Below are 27904 nucleotides of genomic sequence, written 5' to 3'. Positions count from 1 at the left end.
TTGAAAATCTGCTGATTTATATTTATTTTCTTTGCTGTCAATGGTCATATGTATGTCAAGTATCCATGTAGTCTCAAACACAGATGTAAACTGTAGCTGCAACTTGATTGGTGCACATAGGCATATAACTGATAGGCGATGATTTTATTTTTTTATTATTTTTTTTTTAAATCCATTTGCACTTTCCTTACTATTTTTTAAGCAGCTCGTCCTGGTCAGGGTGTAAGTCGCAATTGGAAAAACAGAGCAGCCCAAACTTGCTTTAGCCCAACTACTTGTACTTCCTCCAGCCTCCTCCTTGTGAAAACCCCAGCATTCTCAGTCGAAAAAAAAAAATCTAATTCTTTCATAATATGCAGGGCCTGCCCTGTTGTCTCCTCTCAGCAAGTCGTTTCCGAAACTCCCCCAGAAGAAAGCAGTCTGGGGGCATCCTCACTTAGATCCCAAACAACCTCAGCTGGTTCTCCACAATACAAAGGAGCAGCAGCTCAATACAGAGGTTCCCCTGAACCGCTGAACTCTTCACTTTATCACGTAGAGTGAGACCAGCCGCCCTGCAGAGAAACCTCATCTCAGCTGCTTCAATCTTCAATCTCGTTTTTGCAGTTACTACCCAAAGCTCCCAACCATAGTCGAAGCAAAGGCTGAGCAGAAAAATGAGAGCTTTGTTTTATAGCTCAGCCCTGTCCTTACCACCACAGTCAGATACAAAGCCAGCATTACTGCTGCTGATGCACCTAACCCAGAGTCAGTCTTTTGAGTGTTCTTATCCTCACTATGTAGTTATTATTGGATATGTGGGGAGATTTGGCATCGGTCCAAGCTGTTGCAGATTATTTATTTATGAGTCATATTTTTTCCCCCCACAAACTACATTGCGCTCCCTCAGAGAAAAATCGTTTACTTATTCATTTACCAGAAAGGAGAAAATAATGTGGAGTATTGTTATCTGGAGACCAGAGTGAAGTTACAGTGAACGGTAAAGAAATCAAAGCAAAACAAAATCACTTGAGCAATAATTGGGCTTTTGTTTAACACTTTCATAGAGATGAATAATTATTTTTATTTAACTTATATCTTATTCAAAGCAGGTTTGAAAAATACACACTTGACAATAACACTCCCACTCAAACAAAGAAAAAATGGGAGGAAAAAAGCTGGAAAAAGAAATATTTTTGGTAATAAAATACATATATTCAGAATTTTAACTACTTAACTTCACCACTGGGCAAAAGCCATGCTTCAGGCAGATAGTTCTTTCCAAGATGTTATAAATTATTATGAAAAAGGTTAAATTACTTCCCAAACAGTTACACAATCAGAGTAATTAATGGCTACTCTGTGCTTTAACGACTCTGTGCTGAATTTTTTTCATGCATTAAGCAAGAATGATGAGTGAAATCAATCCTGACTTAATCAGTTTGAAATTATTCCAAACATTTTACTTTTTCTTTTGATGTACAAAGATAGACTGTAGCTTCCATGGTAACCTCGGTATTCATCTTAACCCTTTTTATACTCTACCATTCATATGCAGCCTAATTGATCCCTCCGGTCTTAATACCCATTGTCTTATGGTTTATGTTTTATGTCTTTCCAGGTTTCCTCCAGTTAGTGAGCTGGCTCCATTTGGCACACCAGTGGGGACTATTCTAGCTGCTGCTATCAATCAAACGATCTTCTACTCCATTGTGGCAGGAAATGAACTAGGTATGTTCTACAGATCATATATTTCATATACAGACATTTCAGCCTACAACTTTTGTACAATATTATGTTTCCCAACTCTCCGGCCAAACACACGCATTCACATTACAACACAGCTTCAGTGTCTGAAGTACAAATCCCTGTTTTTTTTTTGGTCTTGCACGTATCTCTCTACATGAAACAAACATATGTTTGCACCAGTGTGTAAACTTCTACAAAGCCTTTTGTCCTGAAAACTGCAGATGTCCACAGACCAGATTTTCATCATACTAAAGAAGACTGAACAATAATGTGATTTTACTTACATCAAAAGGTGCACAGTCAGTTTTTAAAGTACTCCTGGAAAAGCTTCTAGACTGTTTTGAAAATTGCAGGATGCACATCAAAGCTAAAGGTGCTTTTTGTCCTGTCTTTGTTTAGAAGGAGGCAGTTTTGCCACACTAGCTGCTTTAGAGTGGTTTTTACACAGTCCGGTGAGTTCACAAAGAATGGATTGCAGCTGCTGATAACACTATGAATTGCGGATCACTTACAATCGCTATCTGCCTACTCTCAAGATCCCAAAGATATTGTGCCAATGATAGTGCAGCAAAAAACACACCCATAAAGTTTTGCAGCTGAGAGCAATTTTCCCTTTTTTGCTCTGATTGCAATTATCCATGTGGCAAAGTATAAATTTTGTGCCAAGAACACAGTAGGCAGAACAATGGCAGAGAGAAAAAGAAAATTAAATTTTCAGTCAGCAAGCTAAAGGTCCTGACTGATGCGGTGCAGAAGCGTTCCTCAAAACTTTGAGCAAGGAATTTAAACTATATTTAGGATTTAATATTCTTGTCTGTCAGTGTTGTTGGTGTTTTTAAAAGCATGCCCTCAGACTGTTAAAGAGGATGGCAAAATTTATAATAGAGGACCAAAAAAAAGATCATGCAAAAGACGGAAACACAGTCTGCACACTAGACTTTGCTGCCATGAACATACAGTATGTGTAATTGAATTACTACCAAGGTGACATCTGGAGCATTTGGAAAATATTCAGTGTTTTACAAGCTTCTCAAACGCTTCTCACTGCTACCATGATGACTGGAAAGTGTGGGTGACACCTCTTATAAACACACTTCAGTTCCTACCAACTCTCTGAAGACCGATATAATTTTACTGTAACTGTGTGTTCCCATTAGCGCTGATCTTTGTCAATTGGACTGTTTTTGCAGTTAGGCTCATTTGCATAGTAAGGGTCCAATTTAGCACCAAATGTATGCATATTATCTCATTTAAATACGTTCAAGTAGGACAGGAGCGCTGAGACGTGTTTGCTTGGCAGCACAGTTAGGGGCGCATTTCACCATTTGCGTGTGCTTTGAGAATTACACTGTTTCTTTTTGTCTTGGCCTCAAAAACTGTGCAATCCAATTGTTATTTGCCCCTGAAAGTCTGAAGAACATACTTCCACAATGGGAGAGAGAGAACACCAGACTTGGACTGGACACTGGGGCTTCAATTGCACACCAGCAACCACCTACCTAATTTAACTCTTCCATACCTGATGCCCTAGTGCTGCCTATGCCGAAAGGTGTAGTAGGAAGCTGTCCATCAGTAACACCTCCCTACCATGCACCTCAAGATCTCCTGTGGTGGTCTGTGGCTTGTAGAAACATGATCTAGAGTCACTTTTCCTTACATACCCCTGGAAATTGCAGGCTCAACGGCTAATAAAAGTGCTATAAATCTACCACCAGGCCCCCAGCGGTAATATTCTCTGGAAAAGCAATAGCATGCTGAAGCATGGCATTTTTGCATGGCCACAGTGGAGTTAGGGTCTGTCCTTGCCACTGAAAGAGGAAAAAATCTGCCCGATGTATTTCTGTGATATTTCTTTTGTCAGTACTTGAACCAAACAGTCTTTCATCTGCCAAATATCATTTCATAATCCAATTTTCACAAAGCTTCTGTTGGAATTCATGCAGTCTGTGTGTGATTTCTATATTTTCCAACATGTGCTTTTTTTCTTTGATGACTACATATGGCTATTTAAAATGAGTGGGCATCTGTATAACTGAACACGACATTGTCATAGGTTCTTGCGGAAGGTGCTAAAAATATTCTATTGTGCTTTACACATAAAGACCAATTGGCCATTAAAAGAAAATGGAATGAATGCATTTAGTTTTTATACCTGCAGAGTCATGTTTAAACAGCATTGACCTTAGAGATGAGTGGTGCGAGGAGTGCAAACAAAGCCAAGCCATAGAGGTCTGTGTAACATTTATTAGAAAACTGGAGTATTGAGTTTTCTGAAATTGTATTTTTTGTCTTTGTCTGCATTTTGAGGTCATTTTTTTTAAATTTTCTATTTGCGGAATTCTGGATAGAACAGGAAAAACTAAGAAATGGAAAACCAGGTGTTTTATTTCTATTTGTGTGTCTTGCTGCGTGAGAAGGGTGGTTCCTTGGGCCTTATTTCTGATTGGCCGGCCAGGTTGGCTACCGTAAGCCTTGTTATACAGTGTGTCCATCGTGGATGGTGTAGCTACATAGCATACTTAGCTTTTTTCATCATAGCATTCAGAAAAATCACTGTATATTTACATAAACCCAGAGTCTTCCCCATGAGTTGCCTTCTCTGACAAATGTGTATGTAGAAGGAAAAAACAATTCACTCACCTACAGTAGGGGTATCTATGTGCCGCCATGACCAGATGTGATCCTTGAATGAAGCCAACCCAGCTGGCTAATCAGAAATAAGATGAGTCCGGTGCATAGTGCCCGCCCTCTGAGGCAGCACAATACACAAATAGAACTGAAAACCCTCAGATTTTTGGTTTGCCAGTGTAAGTTTTTCTATCCAACATTCCACAAATAGAAAATGAGAAAAACAACTTTCAAACCTTACACATTGATCTGACAAACAAGCAATACAATTTTAGAAAATTTAATTAAATTCTTCAAATTTTTAAATGTTTTTTTATATGGAAAACTGAACTGATAAGCACTACATGGGCCTGTATAGCTCTGATCAGAACACTTTGTACAGTAGTTACAGTATGCATCCAACCAGTGCTTACATCCATTCTGTTCCAAATACCTTTGTCCTTTTTTTCTCCCTTTTGGTCATGTGCTCTGATTTTGTTTGCATCTAGGTCATTTTCAGGTGAACAACAGGACAGGCGTCATCTCCACAGCTAAACCTCTGGATTATGAAAATGTGACCAGCTACGTCCTCCGGGTCCAGGCAGACTCTATGGTCATTGTCATGTCCAACCTGCGCGTGCCTTCCAAAAGTAAGATGTAGCATCCTATACATGGGTGAATGTTGAGGTTGTGTTGTAAATCCTGTTTCATATGGTTCCAGGTGTTGCATTTATATTTAATCATAATAATCCCCCACTGTGACAGATTATGATTTAATACAATTGCATAAATTCTATATTTGTATCCTTTGTATTTATTTTCATGTGTACTGCAATAATATGTTGCATTATATCTTATATTATACATATGTGTGGATTATTGCAGCTTCACTTCTGCCTGGTCTATAAGCATATTATCAAACACCTTTAACATATTATATCTATTTGTGCTACCTACACTGTTAGGCTGCAGGTTTGGATCAAAACCAAGAAAACAATATGTCACAGTAGCTGTATGCTTTATGCACTGTAGTTTTTTATAGCACTGATCCATTTGTATAATTGGTGGCGGGTTGGCTGCAGTCTGTGTTTGGTTGCTCAGTTTCTCACTCGATTCAACAAAGAGCTGATTTTAAATTGACTAAGGATATACTATATTTGCTGGTTTTCTCTAATCTGCTTGTTTGTCTGACTATATTTGAGCCTTATGGCCTTTTCGTACACTCAGACTAAAATGAAATGCTATATTACTTGAGTAACTATGTTGCAGATCCAACAGGTATTTTCTATTACTGCTTTTAAATTTGTGGTTAATATTTGACCACCCTCTGTCCCACCCGCAGGGCGCTATAGCGCTAACTGTCACGGCAAAACTGTTTGTACTCTAAAGTTGAATATGAACATGTCGAAATATAAAATACATGCATTGACTCTACTGTCAGTCATGCTGATTATTAAAAATAACCTTAAAAATATGATCTATGCGTACTTTCAAAGCAGCACATCATAAAAACTTAAAATGCTAAAATTTGTTGCAAGGGTCTAGTAATCAGAAATAGTCCATTTGTTTTAATTTAGCCAGACCTTCTGCCAAGCGAGGGTGGGTGACAAAACATTAATCTTTGCAGATTCTCAGTTAGTGCGACTCCCGTGTGCTCCCATTCCAAAGGCCTCGGTATGCTTAAAACCAGATTGTGCCACATCGTCACAGCCCTTTTCTGGCTGTGTCCCACTGCCTCCCTGTGTCTTTCCAAAAATTCAGTGTCATTTGCTTGTGTTTGTAGTCTGGGCGCGATGAGTTGAACAAATGGGGATAAAAGTGTGTGTTTTCTCCCCTCAAAGGCATTCATGATAGAGGTACTTTACTTAAGGAAGTATTTTACTGATACAAAAAGAGTCCTCACATAAAACTAGTTCGTCTGCAGTAGAAATATGCAACAAAAAAAATTCAAATGGTGCGACATGACTAGAGATAACACAGAAAAACGATGCTTGAACTCAAGAGGTAGATAACCTAAAACTACCAGAATGCATTTCGCCTTGCCAGATGCTACCGCTGGTGGGTCGTTTCACTTGAAAGGTCTAAGTGAAGCGATGGCAGCCAGCAATCTCATAATACAGTTAAACAGTGACCTAAAACATGTTTATGAAAACATTTGAGGTGGGAAATATTAAACTCAGTCACAGAATCTTGGTTTATATTTGATCAGCACTGCTGTAAAATATGTCTTTGGAGCAGTTTCGCTGTTGGGGGTGGGGGGGGTTAGCTTGACACTGGTTAAATGGAGGGAAGTTTACTACAGTTAATCTGCACATTTTTCATTCAAAGATGAAAATCGGCCAAATATCCCACTTCCTTCCCTCATACCTGTCCAGTTGCGATCAGAAAGGAAGATTGAGACACTGTTTAATCATCCAAAAATCACTCTGTGATGGCCACACTTCATCTGGAAAATCATTAAGCTCGTTTGTGGACAGTGAACTGACAAAAGTTTTGTGAAATGAAGTGCTAACAACACGTTGGGTTCATACCTCACCTTCGATCCATTTGAGCTACCAATGAATAATCGATGACCTGCTCTACCTGCCTCTGTCCTCCTCGCACCATCTGTCTCTCACAAACTAATGATGGCAATTACAAGTGCACAATACTCATACACACACTCACATCACTTATCTGGTAGGTAAAGCAGAGAACTCTCTTTTTCTCTCACGAGAGAGAGAGAAAGCTTCCCTGGCATCTACAGGCTGACATCCTCTTTTGGCCGAGTGAACAGAAACTGTTTCTTTTGTCACTTGTCTCAATTGTGTTACTACAGATAAGACAGGTAATATCTGTCTTCTCTTTATTGACATTAAATAATAAGAGCATTACTAGAACGATTTGTCAGATAGGTTTCTCTCAAGCCTCTGACACACCAGGCCAACGGTCAGCCATTGAGCATTTGTCGTTTCAGTTTTTTGTGGTGTGGGTGGCACCCTTAGCACTGATATGCCCTTGCCTGCTTTTTTTTTTTTTTGGCTGATTCAGCATGTTGAATCAGCATTGGAGACAGGGGATCCTGTCGGTGAATGAAATCACTCTGATTGCCAATTCAGCTGAGTGCACAAGAAGAAAAATGGAGGTGAGGAAAGTAAACAGCCAAGTCAAGAGGGCGTGAGATCATCATGTTCTCATTGCAACTCGTCACACCTTGCCGCTTTGTCAGTGGATATTTTGAGTTCGGTATCCCTCTGCATCTGATATTTTCGCTCTGGGGTGCAGCTACCACGATGTCAACAAATGCACATGGTGAGATGACACTGCATGTGGTTATGTTTACACAGCAATAGCGCATGGCCACCCATGCTGGAACGTCAATAAACGCACATGCTGGCACGGAGGGTTTGGTTTTGGGGAAGGAGGTGCATGGGAAGGTATAGAAAAAAAACATCAAATTCACACAGGAAGCAAACACCATAATCTTGGAACAAAGTCTGTTGTTTGTGGGACCCATCACCACCCCTCTCACCCGCCCTATAAGTGCCTTTGCACTCATTATGTTACGTCATTACCGGCAGCATTTCAGCCTGTCTCTGTCCTGCTGCGTTTCATTCGCAGGCAGCAGGTTCTGTCCAGCCATGTTCTCAAGTTACGTCTCCAATGCTTGTATTGGGCGGACGCGCCAGATGTCACCCAGCAATTTGCCGGCGTATAATAACACCACAACTGGTCCTGTTCGGCTGCGTTTTCAGCTGACGCCATTCAGCAGCATTCCATGCACACATGAAAGGTGCCTTTTTGGGTCATGCACTTACGCCAAAAGCACTGACAGAACGGTGCAGAATGAATGAAAACAAGATGGTGAGATTGAAACAAACTTTTTATATAAATTAATATATCCTGCTGCGTTTCATTCGCAGGCAGCAGGTTCTGTCCAAAAAGATTATAAATTATAAATTATGTTTTTAGCTGTTGAGTTCTTTAGCAGAAACAGCCTGTATTGTTTGTGGCATTGTTCACCAGTGCACTGTAAATATTCTTTCTTCTGTCAACATCAGGATATGTTAAGGTGCCAACTGGCTAACTATCATCTTGACATATGTCCTGTCCGTCTCATGGATGCATTAAGAGACCTAGATACAGTGTTGAAGGCGGGATCCCATTTATACCTATGAATGTTGCTCAGTGACAAATGAAGTCAAAAACACTCAGCTACCGGATAACAATTGTAAAGTAAATTACCCGGATGATCGGCGCTGCTTCTGCATCATTGGACCCATAGAGCAGGTGCACTAGACTTTGGTGGCCGAGCAGGCTACCTCTGGTTTAGCGACCTGCTAACTTAAAAGGAGATAAATGATTTAAACTTGTGTCTCTTCTAGACTTTCCAAATGTGATTTGACCGAATGGTTCACATACCGATAGTGTTATGAGTCACTTTGTGGAAGTTGTGACGCTCAAGAAAATATATCCATTGTTTTTCAGACATCTCTTTCCCAATGTAAGTCGATGGGAAAAAGTCTTATTTGGGCCCAGTGGCATCATGTGACGGGCTTGCTGGTTGTAATTCCACTGTTTGGCGGCTATGAAAATTGGCTTCAGAGCCTGGCACACCTCCTGGGGGCATGGTTGGTCTTCTGGTTTTCTTTTTGAGAAATGAATAGAGATCACTGCCACCTGCTGGTATGGTGAGTTACTTCCTCTCACCCAAGTGCAGAATGTATGAGCTTGCTTGCCATTTCCTGGAGTCTTTGCAGTGTGTTGAAGTGCAACTTTTTGGCTGAGACACAAGTGACATGGGGCGACCCAACAATCGGCGTTGTCGACACTAGTTCTTTGATGTCAGTTTGGTTTGTCAGGGCCCTTTAACTCTTCGGACCAGGGCACTTTATTTGAACATGCATGTCCATATCCTCACATGCTGATTCATATGCACATGTATCATTATCTTGAGTAAGACAAGATTTAATTAAACATGTTTTCTAAATGATAATGAACTCATAGTCACACTCAAGTTAACGCTGTCTTAGTAGCAAATCCTCCTCTTAATGGGCCACTTTCTTTCATGCATCCTTATGAGTGTGAGTGAGACTGAGAGAGAAGAGGGGGGCTGTATTTATGTTTTCATATTCTGATACTGCGAGGACGGAATACAGCCACTCTCTACAGAAAGAGAGAAGAGAGAAAAACTCTGCAGACCTCTTTTCGCATCCCCTGGAGTCCTTCCTCTGTGCCTCACACTCCAGCTTTTGTGCCTGTAATTTGATGTGCTGTGTTTTTGTTTGTCCAATTCCCCTGGTGCATCCTTAGCTCCAATGCCACATGGCTTTACATTTTTGTATGCCGCCAGAAGAAAAATGGTCCTTGACACTGCATATTTTTTACCTAAACTGCAGTTATGGAAGGTTTTTTGTGCTGTACATAGTTATGCTGTTCATTGCATAGGTGTAACTGTGACAAATTATCAAGGGGGACAAATGTTTATACTCATATATATGTGTTTTCCTTTTAAAGGGACAGGGTGAATATTTCAAGAGCCTCACAAAAAACACCAGTTAACCAGAAATTTAGTCTTAAAAAAACAAATTCTCTCTGCCTCCTCTCTCCATGTCTTTCTCACAGCATTCCCTATTACTCCAGAGAAATTCTTGCTGCTCGATTATTGGCTGCACCCCCCTAAGTTTTAATCCCAATAATGTGCAAATTTCTTGCCTGTTGAACTTTCAGAGCCTTTTATTGATGGTATTGTCAGGCACCAGGTTGTGGGGAAAACAAACTCTTCAACAATAAATTATGCGAGGTAGACCTCACTTGAAAAATAATGGCTTGGAAGGCAAGATTTCATCATTGTTTTTATTATTTCACAAAGCCATATTTTACTCAAAGTGTGATTGTTATCAGTATTTGGTTGGTAAACAGAGTGCAAACTGGCTCAGTTGTTTTGCAGATCTACTTATCGAGGGCAGTGAGAGAGAAGTCATCAACACTCTTCAGACTCGGATTTTCTCAATTCAAAATATTTGCTCTAATAGAAACAGAATTAACCTCCTCATTATTGACTCTGAGTTGCACCAAAATAGCTTCTCAGACTGTCATTAGAAAGGGTTGAGTAAGGACTGAAGAAACATGTTTCTCTTCCTAGCGTGCAATTACAATTCCACTTCAAATAGACATGGCAGTGCAGTTTACTGAATGAAGAGGCATTTTCCTAAAAGTCCACTTTTGATCAAAATGAAAGCGAGCGTTTCTTTTTGCAGTGAATGTTCCCACATTCAGTCATATTTCAAAAGCTAGGTGAATCTATTTCCTCAATTTCAAAATATATCAAATTAAAGTCAAAGTTGGTCAAACCACCCATCCTCAGATGATTAAAGAAAATCTATTAATTTATTTAAAATTAGTGATGGCTGGTCAGTGGGATATTATTTGAAAACATACTGTGATGATTCCAGTGATGACTATCTTGCAAAATATTCTCAGAAATGAATTAAAGCTCTCTTTTGAAGTTATGGACCAGCTGATGACCATGAAAAAAATTATACTGGCATGACAATTTTGAGGCTAAATGGTGCAACATTTGATCAATGTTAGTTCAGATGACTTCAGAGATGTGTTGATGTGACAAATAAACTTTCTGGGTGTGTGTGTCCCAGTTCTCGGATGCAGCAAATCTACCATGGCCTTGATGGTCAAAACACCACAAAATTTCAGAAACACAACATTTCCAAGGACATTTCACAAAACATGACAGCATTTCTCAAATAAAAAAGATTTCAGAAAACACATTTCATGAGACACAACCACAATTCACAAAATATAACATTTCATAAAACAAACATTTTCACAAAACACAACATTTAAAAACATTTTTTTTTGTGAAAAAGGTGTGTTTTCTGGAATGTTGTTTTGTGAAATGTCATTGTACTTTCTGAAATGTTCACCTTTGTGTTTTGTGTAGTGTTGTTTAGTTAAATGTTTTTGTATGTTGTGAAATTTATTTGTGGTTTGTGGAGTAATGTTTTGTTTTGTGAAATATACTTGTGTTTTGTAAAATGTTATGTTTTCTGAAATGTTGTAGTGTTTTCTGAAATGTTATTGTGTTTGACCTTTAGTGCCACTCATGCTTGATTAGGTACACTGAAGTGCACAAACTGGAGTTAAATGCTTTTTATTCGTTAGTTATTGATTTTTTTGTTTTGTTTTATCTGAAGTGGAATTAGGTCTTGTAGTAAATCTGTATTTATAAGTGAAAGCCTTCGACTTGGTTTGATTGAATTCTGGTATCATTTGTTTTTCGCAGCTAACACAGCCAAGGTGTACATTGAGGTGCTGGATGAAAATGACCACCCTCCCGTCTTCTCCAGGAAACTCTATATAGGCGGCGTGACGGAGGACACCAAGATCTTCAGCTCTGTGCTCAAAATAGTGGTAAGAAAACATTGGCTCTCACATTTGTTTTTGTTGGTTTGTGCATTATTCTGCTCCCACCTCTTCAACACTCGCCCTGCAGCCATAGTGGGAGAATTCATCCGTGGTGCTCTCTGTGGTGCAGTTTCATCTCTTCCCTCTATCGCTTTCTGCATCTCTTCCTCAATTTCGCTCTCCCCACTGTCTGCCTTGTCCAAGAGCAGGTGGGATCAGAGCGAGCTGAGCGCTGTAATCCCCGTATGTTCACACAAGCATGGCTGGACATCCTGTCTGATTATCAGCTCGCTCTGCCAAGAAGCTTTCACTTTGTCATCCTGTGTACTACTCTGTATGTCTATTTTCTGTATGCGTGGGTGAGTGTTGGTGTGTACTTAAGCATGTGTTTATGTACAAAATCCTCCGAGAGCCAGTGTCTTTAATGCCTACCTTGAATGTCAGCACCAGAGCTGACACACTGTCACGCGTTAATGTTTGAATGTACAATATGTCATGACAACAGATTTGTTTATTTGGCAGGCCTTCAGGATTTGTTGGGTTTATGTTTTTAGTTTGGGATTTTTTGATAGGGTGTGTTTTTTTGTAATATGACACAAACTGGATTACTTAAAAGCGCCGGTCCTCTCATCAGGTCTCTTTATTGCTATGAATGCCATTAGCTGTGTTGTTACCAACCTTATGGAGATATATTTGTCTCAATATTATTTGTGTGAACCGATTGACAATTTGTGTGTCAATGTGAAATCTGTAAATATCTGTAAATATAAAACACCTTCCACAAATACAAAAAAAGATCTGTAAATTCACAGAATTATTTGCAAACATAAAATGGATCTGCGAATACACAAACAAAATCCACAAACTTGTGCTGTAACCTACAGGCAGAGTTTGTACTGGCCAACACAGTATTGGCAATGGTGCCATAGAGCACAACACATAGGAAACTGTATCTTGCAGTTGTTTTTTTTTTTACTTTTTTTAATCCCCCAGAACATGATTTAGTGTAGCCTGGCCAAGGCTAAACCAACATATACAATACTGCTTAATATTAGTGTTGTAGGACAGCTTGCCATACCTTGAGCCTGATTTTCAGCCCAGTATCATCAACTTAACTAGAAAAGGAAGAAATCTGTCAGAACAGAGACATATAAATGAATATTATGCAGAGTTTATTCCTCATCTGTTTTGTGTGGTCTAAGCAAACTCAGGGTCATTTCATTTTTTTGTTGAAGAATTTTATGCTGTTTAAAAACCATTTGAACTGTGTGTAGCCTGTTTAAAGTCACAACACCAAGCAACAACATAGTTACAATGTTTTATGGGTTTCACGAACACCTTTTCAGATATTTCTGAGGTGAATGGAAACTCCAGCAGGTTTAAATTAAAGTGGGACCTGGCCAGGAACATGGGAGCTGTTTACAGTATAATGGACACCAATGGTGTCTAAAGAAAGTCTAAGAAAAGATGTAGGTGTAATATCCAGCCGGCAAGTTGAGGAGGATGAAGGTCATGAAGGGAGATTCATCAAAAGCATTTCAGACTTTTGCCAGATGTGAAAATCAGCCAAAGTTATCAAAGGATACAGAGAAAAGGGAGCTGCCACTTATTTCATATCCCCATCCCTATTAACAGAACAGTCAAAAGAGCTGTTGATGTCTAAAAGAAAAAAAAAGATGGGGGCACCAGGGGCAGTCAGAGAATTTTATTTGATGGTCTCAAATAAAATTCTGGGGTTGCTCTTTCTGTAGGAAATGAGCTTATCCTTAATCTATATGTTATACATTTTAAAAAGCTCACGTAGGACAAAGAGACATTCCTCAAGGACTTGGCAGAGATAAGATAAGATGAGATAAAACTTTATTTATCCCAAGGGAAATTGCTTTGCAGCCGTTGCAACACAAAGTTAGAAGAGTGCAGCCAAAAAAGAGCAAAAATATACATAAGACTAAAACAATAGGTGCATTTTTTTAAACAGCTCAGTATAATATGCAATGTCTAATTCCATGTCAGTCAGTATTTACTGCATCTGACAACTCTAATTACATAGCATGTTTTTACAAGACAGATGATTGCACTTGAAGCGATGCAGACTTTTTAGTGCTGAGCGCTGTCATTTGAATACTCACTCAGTAGCTCAACATCAGATGTAACCTACATCAAAGTAAAATTTAATACATTAAACTGTTGATTCAATCGCACTTTGCATGCCAGTGCTTGTGTGTTGTTGACTTTTTAGTCTTCAAGGTTTGATCAGATTTCACAGAGGTGAAAACTTAGAGGTGAAAATTACTCATAAAAGGGAACTGGCTCCAGAAGATCTTTTTCACAGCAGATATTTTGACTTGTCATAGCAGAAAATACACAGGTGTAACTCATCACATTAATGATCGATCTGGTTCATTCAAGTGTCCCAGGATGCTACACCAGCTGTGGCAGAGTCAAACGTTGTAAACATTCCCGAACTTCTAGGGGCATGCTCCTCAGGGGAGGTTTTTTCCCATTTACAGAAGCTATTTGCACTATATTTCAAGCAATTTCAGATAATTTTCTAATAATATGTCATCATCTGGGAAAAATATGATAGCTGCCATGAAAAAAGCATCCTGTAGAGCCAATATCTTATTTTTATCTGGTTGTTCTCCAACTGTCATCATCATTCTGAAAATAAAAACACTACAAATGTTGTGGATAACTTATTTTCACACCTGCCACCTAAAAAGAGGCAAACATTGTCTCATGTTGCTATTTTAAAGTGGCATAGGAATGGTAAGAATATTGCACAAACATTATTACTAATATTTAACCCTTTTTTTAGTACTGTGCTGGTGTGGACTTCACAGAATGAATGTTCAGCTGACAAATCTGTTACACTTGAATCCATGCCACAATAATCTGGCCTACTCTTAATTGCAAATTGAGGATCCCCAACGATGCCAAGTAAATTTGGCCTTAAATACTCCGAAATGAATATTTGGCCAACAGAAGAACTTTTGCTCAATTATATTAGATTGCTTCAGGGAATAGCATAGATTCAGGCTTTTGAAAATCATTTAGGGCCAGAGTCCCAGAAACCACACCATCAACCCCCCACTCATCGTGCACAATACCAGAACCCAATACCTGAAAACAAAAATGATGTTTTATTACATCTGTGTTCCTCCTGCTGTTACTTGTCAAAGTACGTACAATGAAAACAGTCTATTTTACTTGCAAACTGCAACATACATCTGGCAAGGATGTCTTGTATCCCTTTAACACTTGTATCCACATCAGTTTTCTTGTGCTGCATTCAGACATTTTTCCACGAGCATTTAAACCTATAAAACTTGATAAACTGGTTTGATTTAAATCAAAAACATGGGGAAAACATAATGGGGCTGGAGCTCCATTGTCAAGAAATGTCCTGCAAACTGAAAAAAAAAATGGAAAAGGTACATGGTAGATTTATTAGTCATTTTTTAGTCATGGTTTAAAAACATGACATTAAAATTTGTCCTTGGTCCTGCTACATCTACATACATACAAGGAAATGATGTTAAAACAAAATAGCTGGGATGGATTATTAGATATTATCAAAAAATACATAAGATTATATACTTGTCTAAATTATGTGTAGTCCAAAATTTGGGCCATTTCTTGTTAAGCTGCTCGTTGCCCCTCCATGTTTTTGAAAAAGCAAATTTGCGTTTATTGTGTGTGTGTGAGAGAGAGAGAAAGCAAGAGAGAGAGTGTGAGAGATCTAGATGTACAGAAAGACTGAACACTGTCCAGTGGCTTCAACCACTTGACCAGTTCAGCATCCCTTTTTCTGTCTTTCCTTTAACTCAGAATAGACACCAAAAGTGTAGAATTATGGGTCAAGTGCTATCTATAATTTCCCCGGGGCCAGGGCTTCTTTGGAGTATGGCTAGTGTGAAGTGTTTGTACTTGACTTCATTAGCACTGAAGCTGAGCGCCCGTTCCTCTGGAGATAATCATTAGAAATATGGTCAACATTTGGTCTACTCTACTGAAACTTCTGACCTTCTGTTTTCACTTTAGTCAGAAATAGTTCAGTCACATAATACGATCAGAAGCAGTAACTGGCAGACATTTTTATGCAAGTAAATGAACCTTTTCAGTGCCAGACACATTTGCTTTATTTGCTGCTAGTCTAATCTCAGTGTTATAGAGAAATTGAATGGAAAATATTTAATCAGGAAGTTAAAGATGTACTGTTTAGAGGAAAAGTCTGATTGCATGATTACACCCTGCTCGTTGTGGCACTTACTTGACCCTGTTTTTTAATCAGTAAGTAATTGCATTCACGGGTAGCCATGACAGCCACTTTTTCTCAGTGCCCTCTTTGACTGCTTGGCCGTTTTTGGTTTGTTTTTTTCAACACAGTGAAAAAAAAGTTTTTCGACCAACAAGCAGAACCTTTATTGTTTCCATTTTAATGTACACTTTCGAAATGCATGCATTTTCGCTTGCTGTTTTTTGGCACCATGTAATAAACCTTGTAGTTGTAGCTTTGTCAGGGGATGTGTGGGACCCGTCCCCCTTCGTTCCCAGAACAGGTGCATTTTTCCCCGAATAGAAACATGATAATAGCAGAGGACTTTTATTTTGACAAAATTAAAGGTATTTATACCATAATTTGATGCAGAAAAGCCACAAATCTGTACACAATAATTCACCAAAATGAAGGAAATTAGGTGTTTGATGATCAAAGTTCTCTGGCAGAGGACCGCTAAACCCCTGAATCATATGTGTCCCAAGCAATGTTGAAATAAAATCTAGTCTTGCACTGAGTGACAGTTTCCCCCCTTGTGTCCACTACAACTTTTAAAAGGTTTGCCCCACATAAACGATGCCAGTACACATATTTGGTAAATTTTGTCTTCACCCAATGAGGATATCTCACTCTGCTGATTTATGCAGCCCTTTCATCGGGACCTTGGTCCCCCCTTTCCCTCCTCCTCTTCCAATAGCTGGAGAAAAAAAAGATTGCTCCTATTCATCAGTGTCACTCGCTACAGACAAGCACTCTGAAAATTGATGCCTGTGTGAGAGCTCAGTGGCCGGTCGGAGTTTATGCCTCAGAGGTCGATGGGAGAATTCTGTGGTTTTGCCAACAGTGACACAGAGCACTTTGACGAGCTTCATGCAGGTTATTAACCTCATAAATTACATGTTGTTTTTTATGATGAAATGGTTTTTACCTTGGTTATATTCTTGTTTTGATGTAAGAAATAGTGTTGTATAAAAATCTAAAAGTCATTACAACAGACTTCTCAAATTTAAATCACCTAAAGCTCCACTCTTCGAACTCATATTTGAGTTTGCTGTGGTCAGTGAACCCACTGAAACCTGGATCAACATCACTTTTCCTGTGCTGCATTCAGATGCCTTTCACAAGTAAATAAATCTTTGAACCCTGAGCAAATTGGGTTTTTTTCTTTTTTAAAACATGGGAAAGATAGGCAAGAAATGTTCAAGAAATTTGTAGCTTTAGAAAAAAAAATATTTAAATAAGCTAAGGAAAACTATCCAAGGAACCAAATTTTTAATTAGTTTCTAGAATCATTTTATTTTTAAGCGTTTTTTCAAGTAATTTCTCTGTTTTTATTCTTGTTGTTTTACTTTCTTGTTTTGTTACAAATTTTCAGCTTATTTTCTTTTACCTTTTACTAATTTCTTGCCAGTGTCTGGGACATTTCTTCTCAAATTGCTCATTGCCTTCTTCCCCCTTTTTTAAAGAAATAAAGCCAGTTTTCACAGGTTTCAAAGGGTTAATTGTTAATAAAAACAAGACACATTGTAAGTAGTTCCCACTCCAGCCAGCTGTAGTTGACATAATGTTGTAATGGTTTTCAGTCAATGATTTTGACATCATTAAACAACATAACTTATATATTAACACCACAGCAGCAAAGTATGGATGCACTAAAGGCAATGCTGGCCTCAAAAAAAAAAGTTCTATAACCAGAAAGCTCTGATGGTTTGTGTTCATGAGCAAATTGAATCATTTTGATTTGTCACATGGCTGCAGAACGATTGTGTGATAAATAACAGGAAGATTGATGCACCATGGGTGGGTCACACAAGAAAGCCCTGCCTGCAGTGTTTTCTGTTTAGACTTTCAAGCATATTGCTCTTCCGGCCCGATTCGCTGATGTCACAGCAGGTGTTTCCCGTTGGCTGTCAAAGACCAAATAAATCCTGCGATATCACTGAAGTACAGCATGCTCAGAAGTAAACAGCCATCATCACGATCACAAGCTGCAATGAGCAGTGGATGCTGGCTCAGGCTGTATTGAAATCTAATCTATTTCTTTCCGTAGCACATTGTTGTTTGAGTGTTAGATCCTTATTCTATTGTTTTGAGTATAACACATATATTTTTTCCTGTCTAACTTTATGTGTCTACTAAATGTATGTTACAGGCCACCGATAAGGACACTGGAAATTACAGTGAAATGGCATACCGCCTGATTATCCCACCCACAGCAGAGGGCCAGGACAGCTTTGTCATCGAGTCCTACACAGGTATCATCAAGTCGGCCATCATGTTTCGGAATATGCGCAGGTCCTACTTCAGTTTTGAAGTTATTGCCACAGACGACTATGGAAAAGGACTCAGCAGCAGTGCTGAAGTGGTGGTGAGTATCCTGTATATGTAGTGTATGAGTACAGTTTCTTGTGCCGATCAATATCTATACTGTGCATTTAATGGTCTGTGTGCACACTGATGAGCACTCTGTTAGTCTTTGACCTACATGTCACCTGCACACCAATAGCATATTGATTCTATGTATATGGCCTTCACTGCGTGGTATTTCTGCAGAAAACAGTCCTTTGAAATATGGAATTGGTTTGCAGTGTTACCTATCCATAATTCATTGATAGAGGATAATGCGGACTTTTGCTTGTAACAGAATATTTTCACTGGGTTATTTAAGTATATTAACTAAATACTTCTTCCACCACTGTATTCTATCAAAAGATCCCTGCCATGAACAACCACAGACTGTATATTTTTGGTTTATTCATTCCGAAACCTCTGCTCTGCATTCTTTATACTAATTTGTTCATTATGAGCCGAGATGATGCTTTTTTTTTTTTTTTGTTTACTCAGTGCTAAACGTTTTGGTTCCAGTCTGTTGAATTATTCATGGTAGGTTCAGGACACACAACATGTGGCCTCTGCCACTGGCTGATGATCCAATTAGACTCTTTCTTTCAGCCATGTGTATTAACGTTGTTCACATTATGTGCATCTGTCTGTCTGTGTGTCTGTGTGTTTGTCTAAATTTGTCTCTGTGTGCATTTCTTTTTCCCAATAATTTCCCCACGCACCCACTGTGATTGGGCTCAGCTTTGCCCTCAATTCAATGCTTATCTTTTCTGACTGTGGGAAGGCTTATTTTTCGTTTCAGTGAAATATGTCTGGCTAACAAGCCTCTAACGAGACAGAAGGAGGGTCTGGGACATTGCCTGGATATGAGAGAGCAGCGAGTGCATAACCATGGTGCTCGTTAATTTTCAAGGGGAAACCTAATTTCACAGGAGCCGCATGGGAGATTTGGCTTCAGAGCACAGAGGCCGTTGCCTATGCACTTAACTGCGGCATCAGAATTAACTCCTGTTAAGTTTGCCGCATGCCACCAATGCAAGCAGGCAATTAGAGGGTCCATTTGGTCCAACAGCGAGACATTTGAATCCGTTGACAAAACTCACAGTACTAGGACATATGTGGCACACTGGCTTAATTGCTGTTTATCTCTGTTTACTGCCGTTTGTCTTATCTCTTGGTCCTTTATTTCTCGCTTTCCCTCTATCCTACTTTCCCTCAGGTTTCTGTGGTCAACGCATTGGATATGCAAGTTGTCGTGTCCACTGTCCCACCCACTTTAGTGGAAGAGCATAAGGAGGACCTCATTAAGTAAGACGGCATTTACTATGATTGAAATATTAATTCATTGATTTATTATGGACTGGAGCCTGTCCCAGCTGTCAGTGGCCAGAGGCAGGCTACACCCTTGACAGGTCACTACACTATCACAGACTGTGATTGAAATATGTCAGAAAAAATAAATTATCCTGTTAAATGTACATTTTTGTATAAATAAGTCAAGTCAAACCTTATTTTTACAGCCCATTTAAAACAACTGCAGTTGACCAAAGTTACAGTCACGAAACAGGTAAATACTAGGGCTGTCAAACAATACTTTTTTAAAACTGTGATTAATCCCATAATTTCAATAGTTAATAGGCATAAACTGCATTTTTATCACGTTTTCAATTCCATTATTTTACCTTACAAAAAAAAAAAACAGTTTTGAAGTACATATTGACAAGTTAAAGCAATTCTTAGCAGATTATCTTGATTAAGGAATCAAATGATAGCAAAAAACTCCATGTGACTAGCATAAAGTGAGCATGTCTGTAAAAGGGAAACTCATGGGAACCAACAGAACCTATTTTCATTCAGATATGTTGATGTCAGAGGTTTAAGGGACCCCTGTGAAATAGCCATGCTGTCTGTCCATTGACAAAATTTAGCCTAACTTTGGAGCATTATTCAGTCCGAGATGCTAGCATGATATGGTTGGTACCACTGGATTCAGGTCAGGTCTAGTTTCATATGATACCAGAATAATCAGTCTAGCTTTAAAATTCAGCCCAGTACAACTTCTTAAAGTCCAAAATGTCAGCTGGTGATTAACCAGCAATTTAAACACGTTATGAACAGACCTTAATCGCATCACGATTGACATGCTTACGCTGAAAGCCCTAATAAATACAGAGGCAAGCAGCAATAGGAACATAGGAGAGAATAAATATAATGCAACACATCAAGGATAAGGCACAACAAAATATTAAATCAATTTCAGTTGTCAGTGTCAAATCAGTCATACACCAACAAAAACAAGTGGGTCTTTAGTGGCAACTTAAAGGTTTTTAATGTCTGAGCTGTAGTTGTTTGTGTAAGTAAGTTGTTTAAGAGTTAAGTAGCAGTGCTGGTAACAACCAAGAACATCTAATCATATAAAGCAAGCTACTTGGGCTGACCCAAATGCTTTGAAGCCCCAATCATTCCCTTGTTAATAATAGTCCAAATCAGTTGTCGTGTGCTCCATTTTTCTATACCATTTCCCATAAAATCCCAAATAGCCCACAAATAAAGAAATAGTATTGCAACATAATTCATTATGCATCAATATTAATCAGGTATTCTCCGGCAAAGACACCTAAACTTAATAATAGGCCTATTTTTGTGACCACAACAATTTCACCACCTGTGGCATCTTTATGCATATACTTGCATGTTGAAAAACTTAAGTGTCTGGAAGATTTGATGCCCCAAAACTGGTATTTGGGACAGCCCTAAAGCTATTGTGTCATAAGAAGGTGAACTCGACAGAAAATATTAGCCTTCCTACAGCAGCTTACCACATCTTTTATCCCACTCTCATCCGTGTAACATATCAATTCCTTGCCCTCTAATATTCCTTTTGCTAATTGATCTCGTGTAGAAGTGACACTGGGAAATTAATTGCATCTTTCTGTGCCGTGCTATGATACGAGGTGAACTTGGTTCAAGGTTGCACCTTCGTTTGCATATAAAATGATTTTCGAAGGAGTGACAAGTATGATTCAGCTGTTCCAGATGACAATATCAAATAAACAGGGACTAATAAGAATTAATGTTGGGTACAACTTGTCTGTTGTTGTTCAATAACCATTGACCAATCAATTAAGATCATGGATTAGCCAATGAGATAGTTGCATCTATCCTCCAGAGTCTGTTTTTCTGGTCCAAATTAATTAATGATAGAGATTCATAAAACATCTTTTGGAGCTCTCGGGGCACAGTGTTTAGTCTGATTAGTCAATCTGAAAGGCAAATGGGTGTTAATAGTTGTTTTTCAAGAGCTCGCTGTGTGTCTCTGTCACACAAGTGACACCACTTTTTAGGCTAAAACACACACATTAGTCAAGTTAAGCTCTTTGCAGTGATTTCATTTGAGAGGTCTGCGATTTTTTCACAGTGCTGGTGATCATCCAGGGCCATTTTACCTGAGTGCTCATACTGTTTATCCACCTTGGCAAAGGCAGGCAGCAAGGCTTTTCTTTATTGGCTGTAATTTGAGGTGTGGATTTCTCCCTGCCTGAAGGGGATTATCAAGGCCAAGAGCCCAGTGCAGAGAGGCAAAATGCACCCATACGGGACAATCATTGCCAGAATGAAGTACTTAAGATTGGTGGCTCTCATATTGCTTTAGGCACAGAGGTGCCAGAAAGGGTTGGAACCCAGATTTTGGCTTATATAAGTCTAAACATTAACTTCTTTTCAGTGTTTAGGCTCTTACTGCTTTCTTTAATAAGTTTGTGGGTTTGTGTTTGTTTCAGTATTCTTGAGCGCCACGTCCAGGACCAGATTCCAGGTGCCAAGGTGATTGTAGAATCAATCGGGCCGCGTCGTCATGGCGATGGCTTTGAACTAGAGGACTACAGTAAGTCGGACTTGATGGTGTACGCCATTGACCCGCTCACCAACAGGGCCATTTCGCCCAAGGAGCTCTTCAAGTGAGTGGGTGAATTTTATTACAGGAAGTACAGTCCACCATTTGTTTTAAATTGGTGTCCTAATGTCCCTGCTGTGCTGCATGTCTTCCCTGCAGTCTCTCTTTACCCTCCATCCATACAGTGACTCAGCAGGCTCCCCGTGGCTTCCTCCTCTACAGTGTGTCCATTTTTTTTCTGTCTTTACTTTCTGTATAAGACTTTGACTATCCTGCAGGTACACCAAATCTTTCATATGTCACAAAAAAGGAGCAGATAAAAGGGAGAAAAGGAGGAGGGAGGTTAGGGGAGGGACAAAGTGAAAGTGAAGCAGGCAATATCTCAATCAGTCCATTCAACCTGTCATGTCAGTGCCTGAAAGTGCTTGGAAATATGCCAGCTATACATTTTATCCCTTTTGTTTGGGGACACAGAGATAGAGAGATTTGTATGTGCTAAAACCCTGTTCGGCCACCGAGACGCCATGTTCACACGCTATTAAGACAAGCTAGAAAAAGAGCTTACAAGACACTTTTTTATCCCCTTAGAGGGAAAAAGTCCTTAGCTGGCACCTGAGGACAATCTCACCTTTCTCCTGTTCCTTGGCCCTTCTGTCAAAGCGATCAGACACCAATCTAAAAACGACAACTCCATCAGAGCATTAAAGTCATGGATCAATAGGAAACACCCCCTTCTGAGTCCTCCCCTTAGCTCTCTACCAATTTTGCGCTCCTGCTTGCCTTACATTGAGTTATCCGACACCATCTTCTGTCTTTGTTTCTCCTTCACCATGCCAATTCTGTTTTGTGTGTGGCTCCCTATGAAACCTCCCTCCTTCTCTTTGGAATAATATTGTGACAATATGAGTTCATTTGGAAATCCTCCACTGCGTTGTGTATGTACTGAATTAATTTATAGACATTATCCCAGTGTCCTTGACCATCAGAGGAGCACCTCAACTGTTTTTTAAGTGGGGGATAGAGGCTGGAGCAATTGAAAGTGTGGCACTAGTGTCATAAGAACAGTTTTTTTTCTAAAACCAGAACTAGTGACTGTCGCTGTTATCACAAGTGCCAGCTTTTAAGAGTGCAAGCTAATTTAAAAAGAGACTTACTACATCCCTGCTTTAATGTGAATCTGCTTCCTCAGATACAGATACTGTCAGGAAAATCATTTAAGGCTAGAGGAGAGAGGCTCTTTATTCATGCAGCACGTGTCTGACAATGTGGGGTAATTGCATGTTATATATCTGCGACTTTGCTGTCAGATCACAGAGGGAGAATGAGAAAGACAACATAGTGAGTGGATTCTTGCATTATACAGTGTCCTTACGCCACCTTGAATGCAGCGCTATACCATTTGAGCTCTCTGGAGGATAGATTGCCAGAAAGGCCAGTTGATAACCTTCATCTCCACTCATTCATTCACCTATAGAACAAAAATGACAGTAATTGGATGAGACAGAGCGCTCATTCCTTTGTGAAGCAAGATGTTTGAAAGCCACACTGGTTATTGTTACAAAGTAACATTGAGAGAATAGTGGGCGGATAGTTTGAATGCATGTTTAATTTACTACAATAGTGATGCAAATTCTGCCACAGGTCGGTAATTGAAACTCTGTAGACATTTGAATCAACACATTTTGAAACAAAGGTCGCACAGTATTTCATCAAATCACTTGCACTGTGGGATAAAAATACATTTCTATGTGCAGTATGCCGATGTTTAGTTGCATTTACATCTAATTGGTATAAAAAACCAGACGCCACTGGCCTTGAAGTGATTGTCTCCCAGCAAATGAGATACTGCAATAGCAGATTTTTTTAGGGGAGCAAGCTGTAAACACAGCATTGACATATCATCATCTTTTTAAGTTGACGTGGCACACTTGTTAAGGGAAGATCATACTTAAGAATTCAGTAGCTACAGATCGGCGTTGTCATTCATTTCAAAATATTTGCTTGCAGCTCCATTTTGGGTCTCTACCAGTTTCTGAGGGGAATATCTCACTCGTTTTTTACTGATCAGTGGTTGCTATCTGCCATCTACAATAAGTAGATAGTGTACAGTGTGTTTTATACAGCTCTTCCCCTGCCTGCTGCAATAAAAACGACAACAATGAGAGTGAACCAAAACAGCTTAACAACGAGCTGGAACTCGCTATAAAGCTCACTAAAGCCAAGCTGCAGATTCATGAGCTAATTCTCTGTAGGTTCATCACTAAGAGCGGCGCTTTCACACTGACCCTGTTTAAACTTGTTTTTAAGATGTATTTTAGTGTTTCGAACTCAAGTGGACAGCTGAGTAATATCCATTCACGTCTGTATCTATTGTGCGTTTCCAGCTGTCTGCACTTTGATCCAGCCCTTTGATTTTGTTAATTCCTAAGTCAGTTATGCAAGAGGGTCAAGTAGCCCCACGCACACTTTTGCCAGTCATGTAAGGGTTTATGTCAGTACAGCTGGAGATATCGTGCTGTCAGCAGGATTCAACATGTCTCTTTACATAAGGCAAAATGATACACGGTCACACACCACTTTGTCCAACTCGTCCTTAAATGGGAATGGTATAGAGAATTAGTGCGCTTTTGCTGAAACAACCACCACACCCTGCCTTAATGGCATTTTTTTTCTTAACCCTTCATTCACCATTTAGAGCATACATATAACCAAATACAACAATACAAAGCAATAATATCGGGTTCAATATTGAATAGAAGAAGAAGAAAGCAACAACAATTATGAACATAAATATTCTTAAAAAAAAGAGTAAGGGAAATAAAATTCCTGTTTGGTGCTTGTCAGGGATGCATTAGAGCATGTTAGTGTTTACATTACGAAGGATGGGGTCAAATGCATCCCATCGAAATGCAGCTCAGTGGTTACTTATACTTTACACTTGGGATCCGAACACCTAAGATGCATTTTAAATCAAGTTTAAACATGGTCACTGTGTCATTGTTTTCACATACTCATTTGATACATTATTATTAAGATTAAATATGATATTCAATAGTTTGCATGATAAAGATTAAGAAGATAACTGCTAGAAAACCACTTCATCTCCCATTCTCATTATGTGTTACAAATCACAGATTTCTCGATGGAAATGTGCTGGAAATCAACAAGGAGTTCCAGCCATACCTTGGCGAGGGGGGCCGCATCCTGGAGATCCGCTCTCCAGATATTGTGGCCAGTGTGAAGAAGGCGGCCCAGGCTGTGGGCTACACAGAGGGAGCTCTCCTGGCCCTGGCCATTATAATCATCCTCTGCTGCATCCCTGCCATCCTCATTGTCATGGTCACCTACAAACAGTGAGTAATCTCGCCTCAGTAATCATCGCTGGCTTCTGTAATCGATTAATCATCTTTAACCGGTTGTCAGGAAATTAAGAGGGAAATACATTTTAATTAAGCAGACTATTGTCTTGGGGGATATTGTGTTGCACTCAGTTTTTGCAGAAGCGTTTGGTCCTCACAGACAAATCAGATATTTATTGTTGGAATGTAAACCATTGTTTACATCCAGTACCCTGTGGCCTGTTAGAATAGAGTCAGCAAAACCACAAACAGCATTGTTGAAAAGTGTATTTGTCAAGTATTTAAGATAAATCGAGGGCACTTCTTGCTTGGTTGTTGCCTTTTTGTGTGTGTCTCTCTCTCTCTCTCTCTCTCTCTCTCTCTCTCTCTCTCTCTCTCTCTCTCTCTCTCTCTCTCTCATCAGACATGCTGACTGCGCACTCTGCTGGGCTAATCTCCCTGCTCATGCTCTGTGAAAGCAGATTAATTAACACTCATTTGTGACAAATATCTACAGCCAATTGTGACCGTCACAGTGCGTCTTCACGCTACTTAATCATCTCTGCCTGACGCACACACAATAAACAGTGTCTGGCTTGCTCTGTCTCTCTCACTCACGCAGACACTGTGTAATTTACAATAATATGATGCTTTTAGTTTAAAGCATCGCTCAGATTTTTGAGATGGTTGAACTCTCGGTTGGCAGAAGTCGTCTTCTTATCTCTTCTAATCGTCATTATGCTGCAAGTGTTCCACAAACGGTGATGTTTGGGAAGTGTTTATTCACAGCAGATGGGTGGAGTGGTTGTCCTTTTGCAAATGCACAGACCAAACACACACCAGAAAGCTGTTGATGGTGACATTAGCCCTAACGCACAAACTGTCAGAGCAGATGGTACTTTGTTGGTGGCGTCATTACTTTAGTAAAATGAAATGATTTAGGAAATCATTTTCTGCGTGTCAACATAACTTGCTGTTTGCCTAAATTTGGGAATGGACGTAATATTTAAAACATGAATCTGTTTATTCATGTGGAATAATTGAATTTTGTTGTGAATAAGTCATGGCGACATGAAGCATAGAAGATTCACTTAAGGAGAAAGCAGTGGCTACTTTTGCATGTAGCCCTGCAGTCACTGCTGGAGGCTTGAGTGCTTCCTACTTTGCATAGAAATTGAAGAGAACCTACAAAAAGTTTTCTCCTGTCTCTCCTGTTTTGTGGTTAAATAGATAAAGGTTGCATGTTATACAAAGATCTTTTGTTGCCTTTGTAATGTTCATTATTTAATTTAAAGTGTCTGTTCCCTCCCATCATTAAATACCTCCTATTAATACAATTGTATGGGGTAACCCTCTTGACAAACTATGTAATTACCCGACTTTTTTTGTCTCCTATCTTTCTCACTTCTGTCTCCTCTCCTTTCTTCCAAATCAAAACCTCTCACCAGGTTCAAAGAGTAAGTAATTATTCTTCTTCATGTTTTACAAGTGATTGCTCTTTCATTGCTTGAAGTGTGTGTGTATGTGTGAGAAGTACAGTTTCTCCCATCTTCATTATTCATTAGTTATTTAAAGACGAGTTGAATGTGTGAAGATGACGAACAAAATGCATGCTACAAGCTAATGCCACCCTTTTGAAATGTCTGCTAGCATCATGACATAAAGAAACACTGATTCATCTTGTAGGTTACAGAATGAATGTTTAATTTGGCAGTTTGGAACGGTTTCTCTTCATGTGGAAAATCTGATGAAATTGAAAAGGAAAATCAACCCAAAGTCAACAAGACACGTTTTTGCACTTATATCCTCTCACTAAACTCTAAGTTAACACTCTGTTATAACCTTGTTCCCCATCAGTTCTGCATGTGCATTAATGTTGGACCTACTAGCTTAAAAAAGTTTAATTGCCAAGAATAATTCAGGTAGTTGAAAACAAACAAAATCTTCTAACTAGCAGTAACGTAAATTGATAAATCTCAAGACTACTTTTTGTATGACTGTCATGGAGAAGTGCCAACGCTCTCTCAAAACTAAATGACAAAATAGGTTAAATTGTCATTGACTTCCTAAACAACCTATATTACCATTCTAGCGCTTACAATTTTAAACACATCCTGAACATTATGAAGCAGTAGCCGTTGAACTCCAAAACTATCTGGTTAAGTTTAGGAAAAAACATTGAGGTTTGCCATAAATAAACACTTTTTTCACTAACGTAATACATATCACTTGACATGCATCATATACAACACATCATATACATCCGTAGCTTAGCAAGCTACACACTTAGCATTCTAGGCAACATTTTTATTA

General features: G+C 39.2%; 1 protein-coding gene across 1 annotated transcript in view; it reads left to right on the top strand.

The window, feature by feature from the left end:
* The window catches only part of LOC121954395 (protocadherin-15-like), a 254356-nt gene that overhangs the window by 207668 nt on the left and 18784 nt on the right, over positions 1 to 27904 (top strand). The window contains exons 26-33 of the mRNA XM_042501870.1: positions 1601 to 1710; positions 4845 to 4985; positions 11618 to 11745; positions 18171 to 18386; positions 19581 to 19669; positions 22141 to 22317; positions 25388 to 25606; positions 27040 to 27048. Coding sequence (XP_042357804.1) covers positions 1601 to 1710; positions 4845 to 4985; positions 11618 to 11745; positions 18171 to 18386; positions 19581 to 19669; positions 22141 to 22317; positions 25388 to 25606; positions 27040 to 27048 — 1089 coding nt within the window. The remainder of the gene's footprint in view (positions 1 to 1600; positions 1711 to 4844; positions 4986 to 11617; positions 11746 to 18170; positions 18387 to 19580; positions 19670 to 22140; positions 22318 to 25387; positions 25607 to 27039; positions 27049 to 27904) is intronic.

The sequence above is a fragment of the Plectropomus leopardus genome, chromosome 15 (genome assembly GCF_008729295.1).
Source record: "Plectropomus leopardus isolate mb chromosome 15, YSFRI_Pleo_2.0, whole genome shotgun sequence".
Taxonomy (NCBI): Eukaryota; Metazoa; Chordata; class Actinopteri; order Perciformes; family Serranidae; genus Plectropomus; species Plectropomus leopardus.
Note: the sequence above shows the minus strand (reverse complement) of the source record. Positions and strands in the feature narration are given on the sequence as shown.